Source organism: Macrotis lagotis, chromosome X (genome assembly GCF_037893015.1).
Source record: "Macrotis lagotis isolate mMagLag1 chromosome X, bilby.v1.9.chrom.fasta, whole genome shotgun sequence".
In the NCBI taxonomy this organism is placed as follows: Eukaryota; Metazoa; Chordata; class Mammalia; order Peramelemorphia; family Peramelidae; genus Macrotis; species Macrotis lagotis.
The window spans coordinates 613,578,231-613,595,374 of NC_133666.1; the positions used below are offsets into that span (position 1 = coordinate 613,578,231).

General features: G+C 38.7%; 1 protein-coding gene and 1 non-coding gene across 3 annotated transcripts in view; both read right to left on the reverse strand.

The window, feature by feature from the left end:
- The window catches only part of LOC141499967 (maestro heat-like repeat family member 5), a 125,381-nt gene that overhangs the window by 57,425 nt on the left and 50,812 nt on the right, over positions 1 to 17,144 (reverse strand). For both annotated transcript variants that reach the window (XM_074202799.1, XM_074202798.1), the window contains exons 9-12: positions 16,450 to 16,569; positions 15,090 to 15,236; positions 1,137 to 1,259; positions 257 to 336 (exon numbers count right to left, since the gene is read on the reverse strand). In XM_074202799.1, coding sequence (XP_074058900.1) covers positions 257 to 336; positions 1,137 to 1,259; positions 15,090 to 15,236; positions 16,450 to 16,569 — 470 coding nt within the window. The remainder of the gene's footprint in view (positions 1 to 256; positions 337 to 1,136; positions 1,260 to 15,089; positions 15,237 to 16,449; positions 16,570 to 17,144) is intronic.
- On the reverse strand, positions 9,027 to 9,130 carry LOC141503715 (U6 spliceosomal RNA). Its single transcript, XR_012473042.1, has one exon. It is a non-coding gene; the product is annotated as a U6 spliceosomal RNA (small nuclear RNA).

Genomic DNA, 17,144 nt, shown 5'->3' on the forward strand with positions numbered 1-17,144 from the left:
CTTGCTTCTCTAAAATGCATTGCTCCCCCACTCCTCACATAGTTTGTTATTCTTATTCCTGTTTGTAGTCACAATTCTAGTCTTCCTGCTCCATGAGTTTGGGAACTGTGCCTTGGATAAATGTTGCACACAGTAGGTACTTCATAAATATTTGTGGGATATGAAATTTGAATTCTCCCCTCTCTTCCATCCTCCTCCTAACTGAGCCCTGGCTTTTTTCAGTTTGGTGGTCCCTAGGAGGACTGAAAGAACCTACCAAAGACCTGACACAGTGCACATGACCTGTTGTCGAGTTGTGGTACAGAGAGTATCCTGGGGTTCTTTCTTCATCAGCACCTGCAAGTTCCCAAAATGAAGGGTTAGTAAAAGGGGTAAGATCTCTAGATCTCCTGCCCAGAGAAACTGGTGTGTCCTCCACTGAGTCAAGCCCTCACCTAGACTCAAGCACAGATTTCCTTTCCCACTCCTTCTCACCCAATTTTCTTCCAAAGAACCTGCCTAGGAAGCTCTGAACTTTTCCTATCTTTGAGGAAGGTTTTTTCCTGGACAGGTGGGCATGCCTATTCCTCATTGCTGTTCTCTATTCTTGAGATCTGTTCTTCCCAGTCCTCTTCAGAGCAATCCCCAGTGAAATAAACACAGCCAGGGGTCACCAAGCTGAAAAAGTCAGGGTTCAATTAGGTGGAAGATAGGGGAATTCAAATTCTTATCCTACAGACAATTATGAAGTACCTAGTCTGTCCATGTTTAGCTAAGACATAGTTCTTGACCTCATGAGGTATACTTGTCAGGAATCAGGATATAGAATCATAGCTCCTGGAATAATCCTTCAAGACTATCTGGTCCAACCTCTCATTTTACAGATGAGGAAATAAGAGACACTCTAGGGAAAATTATTGTTTAGGTAGAAGACTCACTCAAAGAGACTTTACAGCAAGGCTCCGGAGCTTTCTCCTTAGCAGCCCTGAGGACTAATTGTGTTCTTTGATCTCTTCTAGCTCTTCTAGATCCTTTGACACTGTCCACATTTATGCAGGTTCAGTGGGCCAATTCTGTTTCCACTCCAGGGAAACTTTGCCCTAGTCTCCCTAGTTTTAATGTTGATCTTCCCTCTTTCTCCACACCCTTTCACTTACCAGTAGGCTGTCGATGAGCTCAGGCACCTGGGTGAACTCATAACTGTGGGCTCCTTCATTTCTGCTGACGGCCCCCACTAACGACAGGGTGGCCTCTAGGAAGCTTTGCTTGAGGACGTCATCCTGGTAATCCCCAGAGGGAAGAAGACATGGAAAATGAAATCAAAGAGTCTATGAGTATGAAAAAGTATCCATTTGTGCCCTCTCAGAGTCATGCTTGGTATGTACTAGGGGAAAGGGGACTGTCTATGGGAGGTGGAAAGGCTTGGAATACCAGGGTATGTGAGCTCACAGCCATTTTCTAGTTAGTAGGAGGGGGTCTCAATCCTAAGAAGGTGACCTGGGCCCTCTATAATGTGTATCTTAATTTGTTTTCTGGAGATGAGCCAGACTAGACCTTGGGAAGGGTCATGTCCACTACTCATCTTCATTATATTGTTGCATTATGTTCACATGTCCATAGGATCTCTCTCTTCTCTCCATCTCTATCTTCTTTTATAAAAAAAATCCAGGAATTCTTAACTATAGCATTCTTCACACTTGACCAAATTTGATCTTTCTGTCCCTTTCTGGCAATCATCATCTCTAGTCAGAATAGTCCAATTGAATGTTCCCTAAAATATATACATAGTTACCACCACATTGTACCCTCAAAATCTTCCAACAGCTTCCTTTCTGGTCCAGATTGATTTACTTGGTCTCCATCATGAACCCTCTTCTGTTGTGAGACTGATTCTGTCATTGTCTTCCCATACATACCCTCTTTTCCAGTCCAAGTGTACTAACTCACTGGTCCCCAACAATCCTTTTCCAATCAGATCGATCCTTTTCCAGTCCCTGAACATGTTCCTTTCTGTCAAACCGGATTGTCTACTCACTCACTGTCACTTCTATGGATCCCCTCAGTCAAGATAGGTCTATTTATTGTTTCTCAACCTTCACCAAACCCATCAGTCAGATTATTCTACTCACAGCCCTGCAATATGTAACTTCATCACCAATCAGTTTGACTGTTCTGTCCTGTTTTTTTCATCAATAACGTAACTCTTTAGATTGACTGGTCTACTTGTTGTATCCTGAAATACAACCTACTTTATAGCCAGTTGGGTAAATTAATGGTATCCCCCTACATCTTCTCTGACCCAAGAATTACACTTACTGCCCCCTACAGTATATTTTACTATCTAGTCAGACTTGTCTATTCTCTGTATCCCAACTATATAATCCTTCTGTTCCCCAATCAATCAAATAATATATATTCAATATTAATATGACTAAGAATATAAAGAAAGGTAAAAACAATGCTTATCTTCCCTTTCCATCACAAAAATCTCATATTCTAAATGGGGAAGACACCATGAAAATAAAGTGGGAACATAAAAGATACAGTGTACTTGAAGGATTCTCTAAGAGGAAGACACTAGCAGTTGGGATAGATGAAGGGGGGGGGAAGACCAGATTGATCGAATTACTCAAGAACCTCCTATACACATTCTTTTTATATCTAAACTTGTCTATTATACTAGGAGTCTTTTTTTAGAACCCTCTTACTGTATATGGAACTAACATGCTTCAAAGTCTTGAGGTTGTCTTCAGGAAATTAAAATTAAGCAAAAAAAATTCAGGCCAATAGCACATTTAATGGCTCTATAGTTTATTTGCTATATGCTAAGCTTGCAACAATCTCCTGAGCTTTGAGAAATTTCTAATCTAAACTTCCAAGGAACTTAGTTGTATAGACCATGCCCTTCTGTGTAAAAACTTGGGTTCATGGATTGTGGAAAATTCATAGACAAGAAGTGTCGCAGACTGCAACCCATATCCCCAAAGCAGGTCCAATATATTTACTAAGCTAACAATGGGGGGAGTCAGACTTTTCCCACTTTCCCTTTCTCCCTCCTTCCCCTTCAATTAATTCTAATTCTTGAAGATCCCAAAGAATAGATCTGAGAGCAGAAGCAACAGACTATACCCTGTTTCCCCACCAATCATTCCCTTAAGAATCCCTGGAAAGCAATAAAACTTTTGAAACATCACTAGCCCTCATCAGAGATGAGACTTATTATGGGGAAAGATGGAAGTTCCTTCTTGTTACAGCTTCTCACAAACTGATCTGACACTGTGACACAGATAGTTGATATGAGACTTGATTTATAGACCTCACAGTGAGATGTAAACTTCCTAGAAATGCCTACAAAAATTGTAGTATCTTGAATCAAAGGCCTTTGTGGTCTCAGCTAGCTTTAAAAAATAGCCTTCAATAAATCTCAGGAGGATGTTTTTTTGTGTGATGGCAAATGAATAATCTAGATAACCATCCATTTAGAAGGCATTTGCTATTAAATGGTGAGGGAAAGGCAGAAGAGACTTACTGCCTCTTCAAAGCCAAAAGCAAGTCCTCTAGACCCATCACATCAAATCATTTATTCTTTTAATTTGAACCTTCCTCTCTAGACAAAATGACTCACTCACTCACTAACTGTCCCCTCCAGGCACCTTCTCTTAGTCACACCCTTCTATTCACTTATCCCTAAATATGCATCATCTCTGAATTCAAAATCTTCTATCCAGTGTCCCCCCAAATCCAACCTTCTTATCCAATTAGACTGGTTCATGCATTGTGTCTCAACAAATCCTTTTTGTTTAAGCCAGGCTAGGCTATTCATTGTCCCCTAATAATAATGTCCTATCTAGACAGCACAATGCATTCACTGTCTCAACTCTCAATAGTTCTTTCCTGTCAGATTGGTTTATCCTCCAACAAAAAGGTTTCTCTTTAGACAAACTGGTCTCAGAAACTCTCCCCAAATATGCTCTGCCCCCAGAGCTAAGATGGTTCATTCAATTTCTCCCCAGATTCATCCTCTCCAATAAGACACATCCACTCATTGTCCCCTGGCTTTAACACTCTTCTCTTACCTGATAGGTCTGCTTATTGTTTCTCAAAATGCACCTTTCTCTTCAGACAGTATTCCTATTGTTACGTACTCACCCTTTCTTCAGCTAAGTTGATTTACTAGCCGCCATCTTCCTAAAGTAAATGCTCATCAGTCTGATTGATTCACTCATTGCTTACTAACACATAATTTCTCTTTCCTTTAACAACATCCATCTCCTGTTATAATGGCCCATTCACCTACCTTAACGTGCATCTGACAATTACTTACTCATTGTCTCTTGAAGGCATCTTCCTTTATGAACTGTCCTGGACATGTGCTCTTTTCCTGAACGATTCACTCCCATCTAGATGTGCCCACTTTTCCAGTAAGGCATGTGTACTCACTGTTGTCTAACATGTACCACAGTCCTCCCCCTTCATCATTTTGATTGGTCTCCACTTGAGTCTACTAATAAGCACCTAACTCTGATTACTTTGGTGAACTTACTGTGCCCCAATATTCTTCTTCCTTTATAGCCTATTAACTATTGCTAAATAAAGACATCTAGCAAGAAAGACCTCCCAACTTGAATCCTCTTCTGAGGACAACATAGTTTAGTTGTGTCCTTCTAAAATGTATTTTTGCTTTGTTTCAGGATAATTCAGTTTTTCTTCCTCAACATTTATCCTTCTCCTTCCTTATTTATCTACTCATTGGTCCCAATTTGTAATCATCTCTTCTATAGTCATGCTAGTTCCAATCAAATTTCCCTTTATGCATCCTCTCCAGCCAACTGTTGCCCTCTCTGTCTCTCTAGAGTGTACCCATTTTTCTAGTAGCCTGGTTGATTCATGGTTCACAAAATGTATCTTCTTCAGCCAAACTGGTTCATTCACTGTTCCCAGTGTATTCTCCTCTTCATCTGTAATGTTACACTCACTGTCTACCAGTGTATACCCTCCTTTCTCATTAAAGTAGTTTGTCATCTCTCAACACAAAAATTTTTCTTTGGCCAGAGAGCCGTTGCTAACTATACCCTACCATCATCTTCCTCTCTAGTCAGTCTCCAATCAGTTCTCCCACAGCATAAATTCCATTCTCTCCAGAATGTTCCACCAAGTGTAACCCCATTCCCTCTTCAGATAAAATGATGTATTTCCACACCTTTCTTTCTGTAGCAAGGCTGGCACAATATTCTTCTAACATTTATCCTCCTCTTGGGGCAGTAAAGTCCACTCACTACTTCTGGACAATTCATTTTCTCCTTAAACCAAATGGGTCCACTCACTGTTTCTGAGAGGTACAATCCTTTCCAGCAAGAGATTCACTTAGTGTCCACTAGGATTTATTGTTCTGACAGGTTTGTCAAACCTGTTGCTATCTCCCAAAGAGTCCACTTCTTCTGGGTCCACTTGCTAGTCTACTTCTTTCATAATATATTATCTTTACCCCTAATGAATTGCCCTAAACCCACATCCTAATCAGCAGCCAGGCTGATGCATTTATTGTCTACCAATATATACCCCTGAGTCTCTAGGAAGACTGGTTCATTTGCTTTTCTTATTTAAAATAACCAGAGGGATCCTTTTTTCAGATTCCTCAAACAAGCACACTTTTCACTCTAATCAAACTGTTCTATTCAAGGTTGCCCCCAATGAATCCTTATTCCTAGCTAGTCTACCATCTTTGGTAGTCTGATTTTTAAAAAATTTTATTTATTAAAGGCAATAGGGTTAAGTGACTTGCCCAGAGTCACAGAGTTAGACAATTATTAAGTGTCTGAGGTCAGATTTGAACTCAGGTCCTTCTGACTCTATGGCTGGTGTTCTATGTGCTGCACCATCTAGCTGCCCCTGTGGTCTGACTTTGTCATTCAATTACTGTGCCCCAATTTACATTTTTTTCCTTTCAAACTCTATAACTCATTCACTATCCAAGACAAGTATCCTTATCACTAACCAGATAAATATAGATACTCTCTCCCGATATGCATCATTCTTACAAAAGGCTTGCCTATTTACTGTCCCTAACATTTACCTTCTTCTTCAGCCACATTAGTCTAATTACTTTCCCCTGTATACTCTTACATCACACCAGATGAGACCTCTCTTTTCCCATTTTCTCACATTTATATCAGTATTACTAAAGAGGTCCACTCAATGTTCTCCCTAAGGCAATGCCCAGTCTGGGTAAACTGGCTCCTAATTCATTGTCTTTTCAAATGAATGTTCTGAGTCAAAACAATGAATCCAGTCACCATCCTCCAATATGTACACTCCCTCTCCAGTCATACTACAGTCCATCCACAGTGCCCCAGGCACAGGCATCCTTTTCTCTAGTCATTCTGAATGGACCAGTAACAATTCCCCAACATGCACCTACCTTTCATTTAACAAAAATAATTCCTTCTATCTCTAATCTGTGATCCTAGACCCCATCTCTTGACAGTTAAATTGACCAAATTATGGATTTCCCCATATGCATTTTCTTTCTCTTCTCTAGGCAAACTGTTCCACTCATTGACTTCCAACATGCACTTACCTTCTTCTCTAGGCTTATTGGTTCACATTGGTTCACATAGTCTCTCCCTTCTATTCAGACTAACTGGTTCACTCATTCCTCTAAAGTTTCTTATTTAGCAAAAATAGTTCACTCTGTCCCCCTTAAACATGTCTGTCTTTCTTGTCAGACTCTTCCATTCCCTGTCTACTACCATGCATTTCTTTCCCAGGAAAACTCATGGTCTGTCACATGTATCTAATCTTCCAGGGCCGACTGGCACTCTCAGTGTACCCTAAAATGCAGCTTATCCCTCTTTTTAAACAGAGTAGATCACTTTCTCTTCAGCAACATTTTTACCTCCTGTTCTTTACTGTTTGCCCATACTTAACTCTCTTCTGTCTTCCCAGAAGCAGCTGGTGGTGCAGTAGATAAGAGAGCGGGTCCTGGGCCTGGATTCAGGAAGACTAACATTCAAATCTGGCCACAGACATTTTTCTAGCTGTGTGAATCCTGTGCAAGCTCAGTTTCCTCAAATGTAAAGTGGGCATATCTTTTAGCATTATTTTAAGGATCAAATGAGATACTATTTGCAAAAAGAATTTAGAATATGTCTGGAAAATAGTAGGTGCTATTTAAATACTTGTTTTTTCCTATCTTTCCCCTATAGTCTAATTGATATACTTATCTAATTAATATACCATGTCTCCAGCCTGGCCTACTCATTCACTCTCATCAATCATGTTTTCTTTTCTCCAGTCAGCTATTTCTACTTATTGTCTCTCAAAACACATAATTATTTTTAGCCACATAGGTCATTTACTGTGATCTAGCATTCAACCAGAAAGATCTACTCATGTTTTTCCAATATGCATATTTGGTTTTTTTTTTTTTTTGCCAAATTGATCTATTTACTCTGTCTAGGCCAATGTGTATATTCCTTAACAGTAGTACTGGTTCACTCATTTTTTTTTTCCTAATGTAGTGAGTGTCCCTAAAACCTCTTCCTCTCCAGGGAGTCTAGTCAATTCATTCTCCTCCAACATTGTACTCATCTCTCTAGTCAAATTGGTCTACTCATTAGGTCCAATATGGATTCCCCTCAGTAGTCATTTTGGTTCATTTCCTGTGCTCCATAATGTAGTGTGCCTCTCTAGCCAGATTGGTCCACTCTCAGTTATTCATTATTTCCCTCTGCCCAATAAACAAGTTCATTCTCTTTCTTACTTTCCCTGAATGCCACCTCTTTAAGGCAAATATATGCACTTCCATTACTATCTTTGACACATTACCCCCCCCCCCCCCCCCCCCCCCCCCCCCCGTCTACTTGAGGTATAACCACAGGTACTCATTTTGTTCACAGCTAACCTGAATTCACTTAAAAGTCCCAAGCACAGAGATTTGCTCTGTCTAGCCATACTGATCATCTCATTCATTTTTCCTGAATGCATCTTCTCTTCTGAGACTGAGAAAATCAATCTCCTAACATGAAACCTCTGTCCATACTAGTTCATACATAGACTCTCTCCAGACATGTTTGTCCTCTTACTGTCCAGAATTATGAACACTCAATTTCAATCTGAATTGATCCCCTCATAGCCATCCAAACCTATGCCATCATCTTCAACTTGACTTTTTACCTCAAACTCATTAGAGCACTCTTTTCCATTCAGATTGGACCATTCACTTTACCCAAGCACTCATCTTCCCCCTCCAGTCAGACTCTGAACCCAAAATGCATCTTCCTCTCTAATTCTTTCATTATCCCTTCTATGCGTTCACCTTTTACAGCTTCATTGGATTACTAGTTATCCTTGACCTTGACCTCTTTAGCCAGATTCCTCTTAACAGATTCACCTCTGCCTTTGATAGACTATTCCATTGATGGTCCTTTAACATCATGTTCTCTTCTAAAGAGAGGCTGCTTCTAAAATGAAAATGAAATGAAACCTTGCTGTCCTTGGTATTCTTATTCCTCTTCAGTTGTTAAGGTTAATTAACACTATATAGTTCCCCAGCACCATACCTCCTTCTCAAGTCCACAGTTCTTTGTCTGGGGCTCCAATCTTGTTCCTTATTTTTACTGTTTGACACTGGGCAAGATCACTTAACTTCACTCAGCCTCAGTTTTATCATGTGTAAAAGAGGTATAATGTTATCTGTTGTGCCTTCCTTTTAGGTTTCAAGTCTTAAATAAGTTCATGTATGGAAAACAATTTGCAAAGCTTATCTAGGATTTTATAAAAGACAGTTATAGTCAGCATTTTTATCATGGTTGTCATTATTATTATTGCCAATATCATGGTGTGGTGGATAGAAGGTTGGTCTTAAGAGTCCAGAAGAACTCAATGGTTATAATCTTGCCTCAGACCTGGCTGTGTGACCTAGTGCTTCAGATAATCTCCTAAGACAGACATTGTGGATCTATTTGCATTGTTAATGAAAGTTTCTTATGAGAATTCCCTAAAAATCACTGATCTTTTCCAATTATATTCTTCCACACACTGTCCCATTGAACACTTTTCTCTGCATGAATTTGCATGTCATCCTTACGCAGGGGCCATGTTAATCTTTCTATTGTTCCAATTTTAGTATATGTGCTGCCAAAGAGAGCACTTGAGCACTTTTCTCTAAGTAGAATGCTTCATGTATTCAATCATTCTTTCATTCGAAAAGAACTTTTGAAGTATCTTCTATGGATTTTATGTGTGGGAATATATAGAAAAGGGCAAAAGCTAGTCCCTGCTTTCAAGGAGCTCACAGTCCAATGAGAGAAACAACATGTAAGAAGCCATATACAAACAAACTAAATACAGTATAAATTGGAGATAATCAATAGAGGAAAGGCACTAGGATTATGGAGAGTCAGAAAAGGCTTTTTCTAGAAGATGGCACCATTCACTTTCTCTGATTTAACTTTCTCCAATCAGAGACTGACTCACTCACAGTTTCTGGCTTGTACTATCCTTATAGCTACATTATTCCCCTTGCCCCCATTTTGAAATGCACTTTCCCTTGAACTAGACTGAGTCATTTTTCTCCTTCTTTAACATGCATCCCCTGATTAGTCAAACTGGTCTATTCTCTCTCTCTCTCTCTCTCTCTCTCATTCCTCTCTAGACAGTCTGGTTCACTCTCTGTCTCTGACATGATCTTTTCATTCATGAAAGCAGATTTGTAAAACTAGAAAAGACCTTATAGGGTGTCTTTTTATTCTCTTGCCCAAGTCATGAATCTCTGAGCAGCATTCCTAATAAGGACAGTAGTCTCAGAATTATAAGAGAACTTAGATCTCCTGTTGTCTAAACCTCTCATTTTCCTGATAAGGAAACCAAGTCACCAAGAGGCTAAGTGCCTCCCCTAAATCATCCAGTGCCTTCATTGTCCAAAGAAAAACTTGAAGTCAAAAGAGATGAAGTGACTTATCCAAAGTCACATAGGTAGTTATTGACTGAATTAGAATTTGAAATCTGGCCTTCTAAATCCAGTGCTCTTTCTACTATACCATGTTGTCTCTTTCAAGAGATCATTTAGTCATTTCCTGAAGACCTCCAGGGATGAGAAACATGCTCTTGCAAGCCCATTGACCTTTTGTTCAGATTTGATTATTAAATTTCTCCTTACATCAAGTCTAAACGAATCCTTACAATTTCCACTCATTGTTCTTAATTCTTCTTAGACAAGCAGAATAAATTTATTCTCTCACATGCTAGCCCTTTAAATACTGAAGATATGATGGTTCTTTTAAGCTTAATTCAAGTTTTCTATAACTACTGATTTGATTTCAAGTCCCTGCAACACATGCATTACTTTTGTACTATACCTTCCTATATCATCTGTTGTTGTCCTTCTAAACATATGCTCAGACCTGAAAATATCATTCTGGATGCTCTCATTTGTCTTGGAATTGGGCATCTGATGATATAATTGAAAATCAGCAACTACTGTCACATTTAGGCAGTGGACAAAACTGAATTTAACTCGGATCTTTCTGGCTTTATAAACAAATAAGTACATATTCATAGGATAGATAAAGACATAAATATTAAAATATTGAACAGACTCCATCTGAAACCATTTGGCATTTCATTAAAGATCTCCATTAAGGTTGTCAAACATTCATTAATCATCAGTCTGGGTCTGCTCATTCTACCACTTCTGAATCCCCCAAACTCTATTATCATCTATGCCATATTTTTCTAGCTTGTTCATGAGAATATTGAGGGAAGTTCTGCCAAAAGACTTGCTTGTTTCCAGGTCTATAAAGTCTAAAATATTCTGCTTACTCAACAACTCTTTCAAAAAGGAAATGATGTTGATCTGGGAAAAAAAGTCTTCAAAACTCTTTTCTAGTTTTAAGTGAAGATCACTTCCCTTTCAAAGTATTCAAAATTCATCTGTTTTATAATACTTTGAGAATTTGGGGAAGCAAGGCATCAAAATCAATGATGACTATTTTGCAGAATCCATTTTTTCTCTTTTTGCAAACTGGGACAACTTTTATCTGTCTCCATGTATATGATGATGATGCTTCTGTTCTTCATAAGCCTTTGCAAGTTTATAATACAGACTCAGCAATCACAACCACACATTCATGTGGATCTTTTATTTTGAATGTATTTAAGGACAGTAGCAAAAGACTGTGGAAAGAATTTGAGATTTGGAGGCAGAAGGCACCTGAGTCCAGCTCCTTGCTCTGTCATTTATAGTGTCATATGACACTGAGCAAATCACTCAACCTTAAGGGTCTCACTTTCATTATCTCTAAGATGAGGATCATAATATGAGTATACATTTGAGGAAAGACAAAGCTAGAGAAGGGTTCGAGTAGGCTGATGAGAATAATGAGGGATGTATAAAATATCATATACAGGGTCTATCAGAAGTCTTAGTGAAGTTTAAAGCTGTTAAAACTGAAGAAACTGAGGGAATGGTGAAGACTTAACATGCCAGCTCCATCAACAACTTTTTGAATGACTGTCACATGAAAGAAGGATTATATTTATCCTGCTTATTCTAGGACCAGTGGGAAGGAAGTTGCAAACAGATTTTGGCCTGAAGGGAGGAAAATCTTCCTTGAAAATTAGAACTAACCAAAAGTGAAATGGTATGTTTTAGAAGTAGTGAGTTTACTTGTCATTTCAAGCTTTTAAGGAGAAGCCTGGGTTACAATGTATAGGGATGCTGGAGAAGGGATTTCTTACTCAGTGAGAGGTCAGGCAGAGGGTCCTCCCAATTCTGAGAAGCAAGAAGGTCAATTAGGAGTATTTCACTACAATCCATGTGAAAGATAAGATCCTAAATTGTTTGGGTGAGTAGCAAAAAGGGGATAGATAAAAGGAGATGTTTTGAGCTAGACTCCACAAAACCAACAAGATTCCTCAAGTGATTGGATGTGGGAGGTAAGGGGGAGGGGGTAGTCCAATAGGACTAAGTTTCATCTGCAACAGAAATAGGAAAGTTTCAAGAATTGGAGACTTTAGTTGAGGAAAACAGCAATTTTCCTTTTTGGCAAGTTGAGTTTGAAATGTCTATGGGGCATCCAGGAAGAGAAATTCATCAGCAGTTAATGATACTGCTATTTCTAGTCACATATGTGTGCCTAGAATTCAGAAGATGGATTAGATCTGGGATACATGCACAAATATGGGTATTTGAATCTATAGGAGGTGATGACATTCCTAAGAGAGAAAGTTGAGAAAGGTAGAGGGGTTAGTAGTAGTAAGTGATAAAGAATATCATGTTAATAGGGAAAATGATGAATAATTATCCACTCAAGAGGATTTGAAAAGATTATAGATAGGGAAGTTGAGAAATGAGTTAACATCTCCATCAGGAAGGGGAATGCTCATGAGTATCAAAAATTGCAGAGAGGTCAAGGAGGTTGAAGAAAGAGAAATTATAATCATTGGTAACCTTAGAAAGAATAGTACTAGTCAAGTAATGGTGTTCAAGGCCAAATTACAAGAAGCTGAGAAGTGGGGTGGGTAATGAAGGAATAGAGCAAATATGTACAACTTTTTCTTGTGTTATGGTTATGCAACGGAGGAGATCTACATAATGGCAGCATGAGGAGATGGTAGAGTCCAAGTGAGGGCTTTTTTCAAGTTCTCTTTGTATGGAGACAGGAAAAGAGTCAATAAAAAGATAAGAAATTATGAGGGAAAGAAGGTATTCAGCATAGCAAGCTCCTAGAATAGATGGGAGGGAAAAGGATCAAGGATTAAGATTGAGAGATTGCCTCAAAACCCAAAAAAATTACCTCTCAAGTCTTAGAGTAAAGGAGATATATCTGGGTAAATATACAGATTTTTAGGCATAGTATAGGAGGCAAGGAGGGAGTTCATGATGGATGTACTCTGTTTTCTTGGAAAAGGAGACAGTGACATCTGTGGGGATGGGGTAAGAGAGCAGATGATATTGTTAGAGGTTTGATGAAAAAGAGGGTCCAGTTGAGACTAAATAACTTGGATTTGAAGTAGATTCAATAGTAACATTAGAGTTGCTTCCTCCAGAAGTATGTGGGATTATAGAGAAGGAAGAAGTGATCCAGGCAAGCGATGAATTATGGGAAGACTGTGAGCAAACAAGTTGAAGGGTGAATGATGTTCATGGCAACTGCATGTTTGATGAAATGAATAGGGTGGAGAAGCAGGAATGGTCTGAAAGAAAAGGAAGAAATGGGGGCATATGAGGCTATATTGAGATGAAATATGTTTAGGCATATGGGAGGCAAAGGAGCAGAAGAGATGGAAGAGTAGGAGATTATGATAATAGAGAGATCCCTAGAATCATAGATCTAGATTTTGAAGGGATTACAAAGGTTATCTAGTCCATTTCCTTCAGTTTATAGATGAGGTATTGTTAAACCTTGGAAGAAGTAAGGAAAGAAACAATCATTGATTAAGCACCTGCTATATACATATATTGTGTTAAGTGATTGAAGAATGTTTTCTCTTTTATCCTCACAACAACCCTGAGAGGTAGGTGATGTTAGCTTCATTTTACAGATAAAGCTTGCAAGTTTCTGAGGCCAGATTTGAATTCAAGGTTTTTCTGCCACAAGGCCTAGTTCTCTAAGCCTCCCAAATACCTAAAGCTATTATTTAATCTCAGTGAAACTTCATATCCCTCTTCTCCTGGTCTATCCACTGTTCCATCTAGCTGATTCTAATACTCAAATTCTGACTTCCAATTAAGGGAATTTCAGTTTAGCATCATGGAAGTGATAGAGAATTCTAAGGTATGGTATTTTAAGAAATCTATAAATTAGGAAGCCAAGTATGAAAGGTATACTTGAAGAGACAGACTGTGCTCTAAGTACTGGTCACCTAAAGCAGGGGTGGGGAACCTTCAGGTCCAGGTTGCATTGGTCTGGCATTGCCAAAGAAACCAGAGAAGGGACTCAAAATACAATAAATCTAGGCACTTCTTAGAGATGAATTAAATGTTTGACCAAATGTAGCCCATGACTGATCTTATAAATATTTCATGTCCTTTGGCAGCAAAAAGATTCCCCACCCCTGTCCTAGAGAAAGGAGGGTGAATGACAGGGAGACCAGCAGATCATTACAATTGGGGAAGATAAAGATTGGATTAACCTCAAAGGAAGAGAGATGGCTAAGAGATGATAGCAGTAGAAGACAAAGAATATGCCAGTTCTTCCTTATGGTCTACTGAATCAGAAATAGAAATCAGTTTGGAGAAGTTGGTCAGGGATCCATTGTCTTCTGGAGAGTGTCAAAATAGAATGTGAAGAGAAGAAAAATGAAAGGAAGTTTTCTAACGATTTGAAGTTCCAGAGCTCTCATGGAAAATGAAGCTTGAGGATGTAAGGAATTGAAAAGTGATAGGATTCATTAGGCAAGATGACAGAGAAAGGACAATATGGGAAGGGATATTTCTCTTTGACAAAGAGTAACTGAATGAGTGAGATTAATGGAAGAGGAACTGTCACTTTATTAGTCATAGGTATCAGTTGTTTAGGGCCCATATTTTTCTGAAGACTAGGAAGTTGGAGGAGGTGATAGCAGAAAGTTTAGCCTGGAGTTACAAGCCTCCGAGACTAGAACTAACTTTCTCATGTCACTAATTCATTAGTAATAGCTCAAGATGGAGGACTATGAAGCCAACACAAAAGATATCTCTCACAACATTAATTTTACCCATGTGGGTGCTGCCCTTCATTGATTCATATCACAGTCCCTCCACTACTTATAAATGATTTCATAAACACCTGTGATTAAACATCAAATGAGCCTTTGTCCCCTTAGTCAAGCAGGCCTTCAATAAACAAAGATATTTATCACTAGGTCTAAATTCAAAAGACTTTTCATTTTCATAGGACCCTCAAAAACTTGTTCTCTTGATTTAGATTTTTGAGAGTACAGACTTCCTCCCCAGTCTTTTCATGCTACAAGGAAGTTTTTATAATTCTGGAATTCCATTTTTCCAAAGATCTATGATTTTATGATTTTAATAGTTTAGATGTAATTCTAAGATTTTTGAATTTGAGATTCCAAGATACTCTGATCCTAATTTCTGGTTCTCTGTGAGCAGGTAGCATTTTTCATACCCAGAAGCTATTGCGGAAGTAGAAGACCATTCTTGAGGAGATGTTGTCTACCCAAGGGAGTATATTCTCTTTGGCCTTGGCTGCCATCTGCCCATAGGAGAGAAGGATAGTACTGCTGGCCCACCTCCACTTTGGGTCCTCTTCATCCTAGGGAGATGGGAGAAGGAAAAAACACTCAATGAGAACCTTTAACATTGAGTTTGACAACAGGAATCATTGTATTTGGACAGTGGAACTCTAAGGACCAGTTATCATAGGATCATATTTGGAACTAATAGGGAGCAGCTTTAAAAGACAGTGAGAATAATCCCATCATTTTACAGATTAGGAAAATAAGACCAGGAGAGGTTAAATATCTTACCCAACACCATGAATGGTAAATGGCAGAGGCAGAATTGAATCCAACTTCTCTTCCTTCAAATTAATCACTTTCTGTTAGATAATATGCCTCTCTGGTAAAGAGCTTGGATTCAGTTCTCTAATTCTTCCAGGAGAGGGAAGGAGAGGTCATTAAGAAGTGGCAGTTCATGCTGAGGTCCTTGTTTTCTTCAATTTGTAAAATTGAAAATGGTCTCTCATTTGGGTAGTTTCAAGGCTTGGGGAAAGTTATATTTTAGGGAAGGACAGTGCATCATAGTGAGAATCTAAGCCCTTCTTGCCTGGTGAACCCTCAACAAATCTAATTCATTGATCCATTTATTGACTAACTGATTCAATAAATATTTATTAAGCACCTCCTAAATTTAGGACCCTGAGCTCCATGTTGGGGGAGATAAGCAATGTCTTCATATAATTTAGTCAATCAATTAAGAGGAGAATTGATTTGGTGACTCGTACATTCACATAAACACGTCTTTCCTTTTTAATTTCTTCCATTTTTCTTTACCATATTGATATTCCTCTTCCTGTGCCTCACTCTGCCTGTTTATTCAAGGCAAAGTTTCTTTATCCTTATAATTTCTTCAAGTTTCCAAATCTTTTCCTCTACCCCTTGGAATCCCTACCACCCTTCCTCTTCTCCTTTCTACTCATCTTCTTTTTCTATACTGTTCTAGGGAACAATGACTCATAATTGTCATTTGAAGATAATCTTATTTGGAAGGGGGAGGTGGGCATTGAAGCAAATCCTTAAGTTGAGATTCTATGATACAAGAGATCATAGACCATAGACTTTAGAGATCAAAAGGACTTGGAAGAAGAAATAATACTAGTCCCCCATTTTTCAGTTAGAGAAACTGGCTCAGAGAAGGAGAGAATGAAGCTGATAATTAGGCAGATTATGTGTCATAGAACCCTTATTGTTTAATATTCTTATGAAGAAGAGAGGCAGAGTTCCTTTGTAGCCAAAGGGTACAAATACCTTAATGTTAAAGTTGTTAAGAGTCCGTTTTAAAGGTCCTGTCCTGCCAAACTGGTCTAGGACTGCCCAAGCATCATCCAGATGTTTTTCTGCTGTTAAGCCTATGGTGAGGGCAATTCCCTATAAGGGGACAAGAAAAGTAGGGATGCTGATAAACTGAAGGTTCATGGGATAAAGCAGATTGGTCCATCATTCATGCGATCTTAGAGGAAAAAGAGCTTACCCACTCTATGGGGAAACTGAGACCCAGAGAAGGGAGGGGACATCATTCTCCTTTGATAACAGCTCTCCACCAGACTAATTTTAAAGTTGATAATTTGTATGACCTACAAATGAATTATAAATATCCAAATGGCCCTTGGTAGGAAAAAAATTCCCCAATGCTGGTCTACATAATCAGTAAAATAAAAAAAAATCAAGTCTCTGATTTTTGCTTTACCTATTTCTGAGGTGTAAATACACTGAAAACTTAATGATTTGTTCTTATGAACTGGGTAAGAGCTGGCTCCAGCACATCACTACCACATGACCCCATCTGATACCTTACATCTAAGGAAATTGTCTGAATCTATGGATAGCAGATATGAGATGATGGAGATAAAATTAGATGACAATTTATGCTTGGAATCAATGCTTAACTTCTACATTTAGATCAGTTCAGGACAGGGACTGTGGGGAGTTTTTAGTTTGGGGTT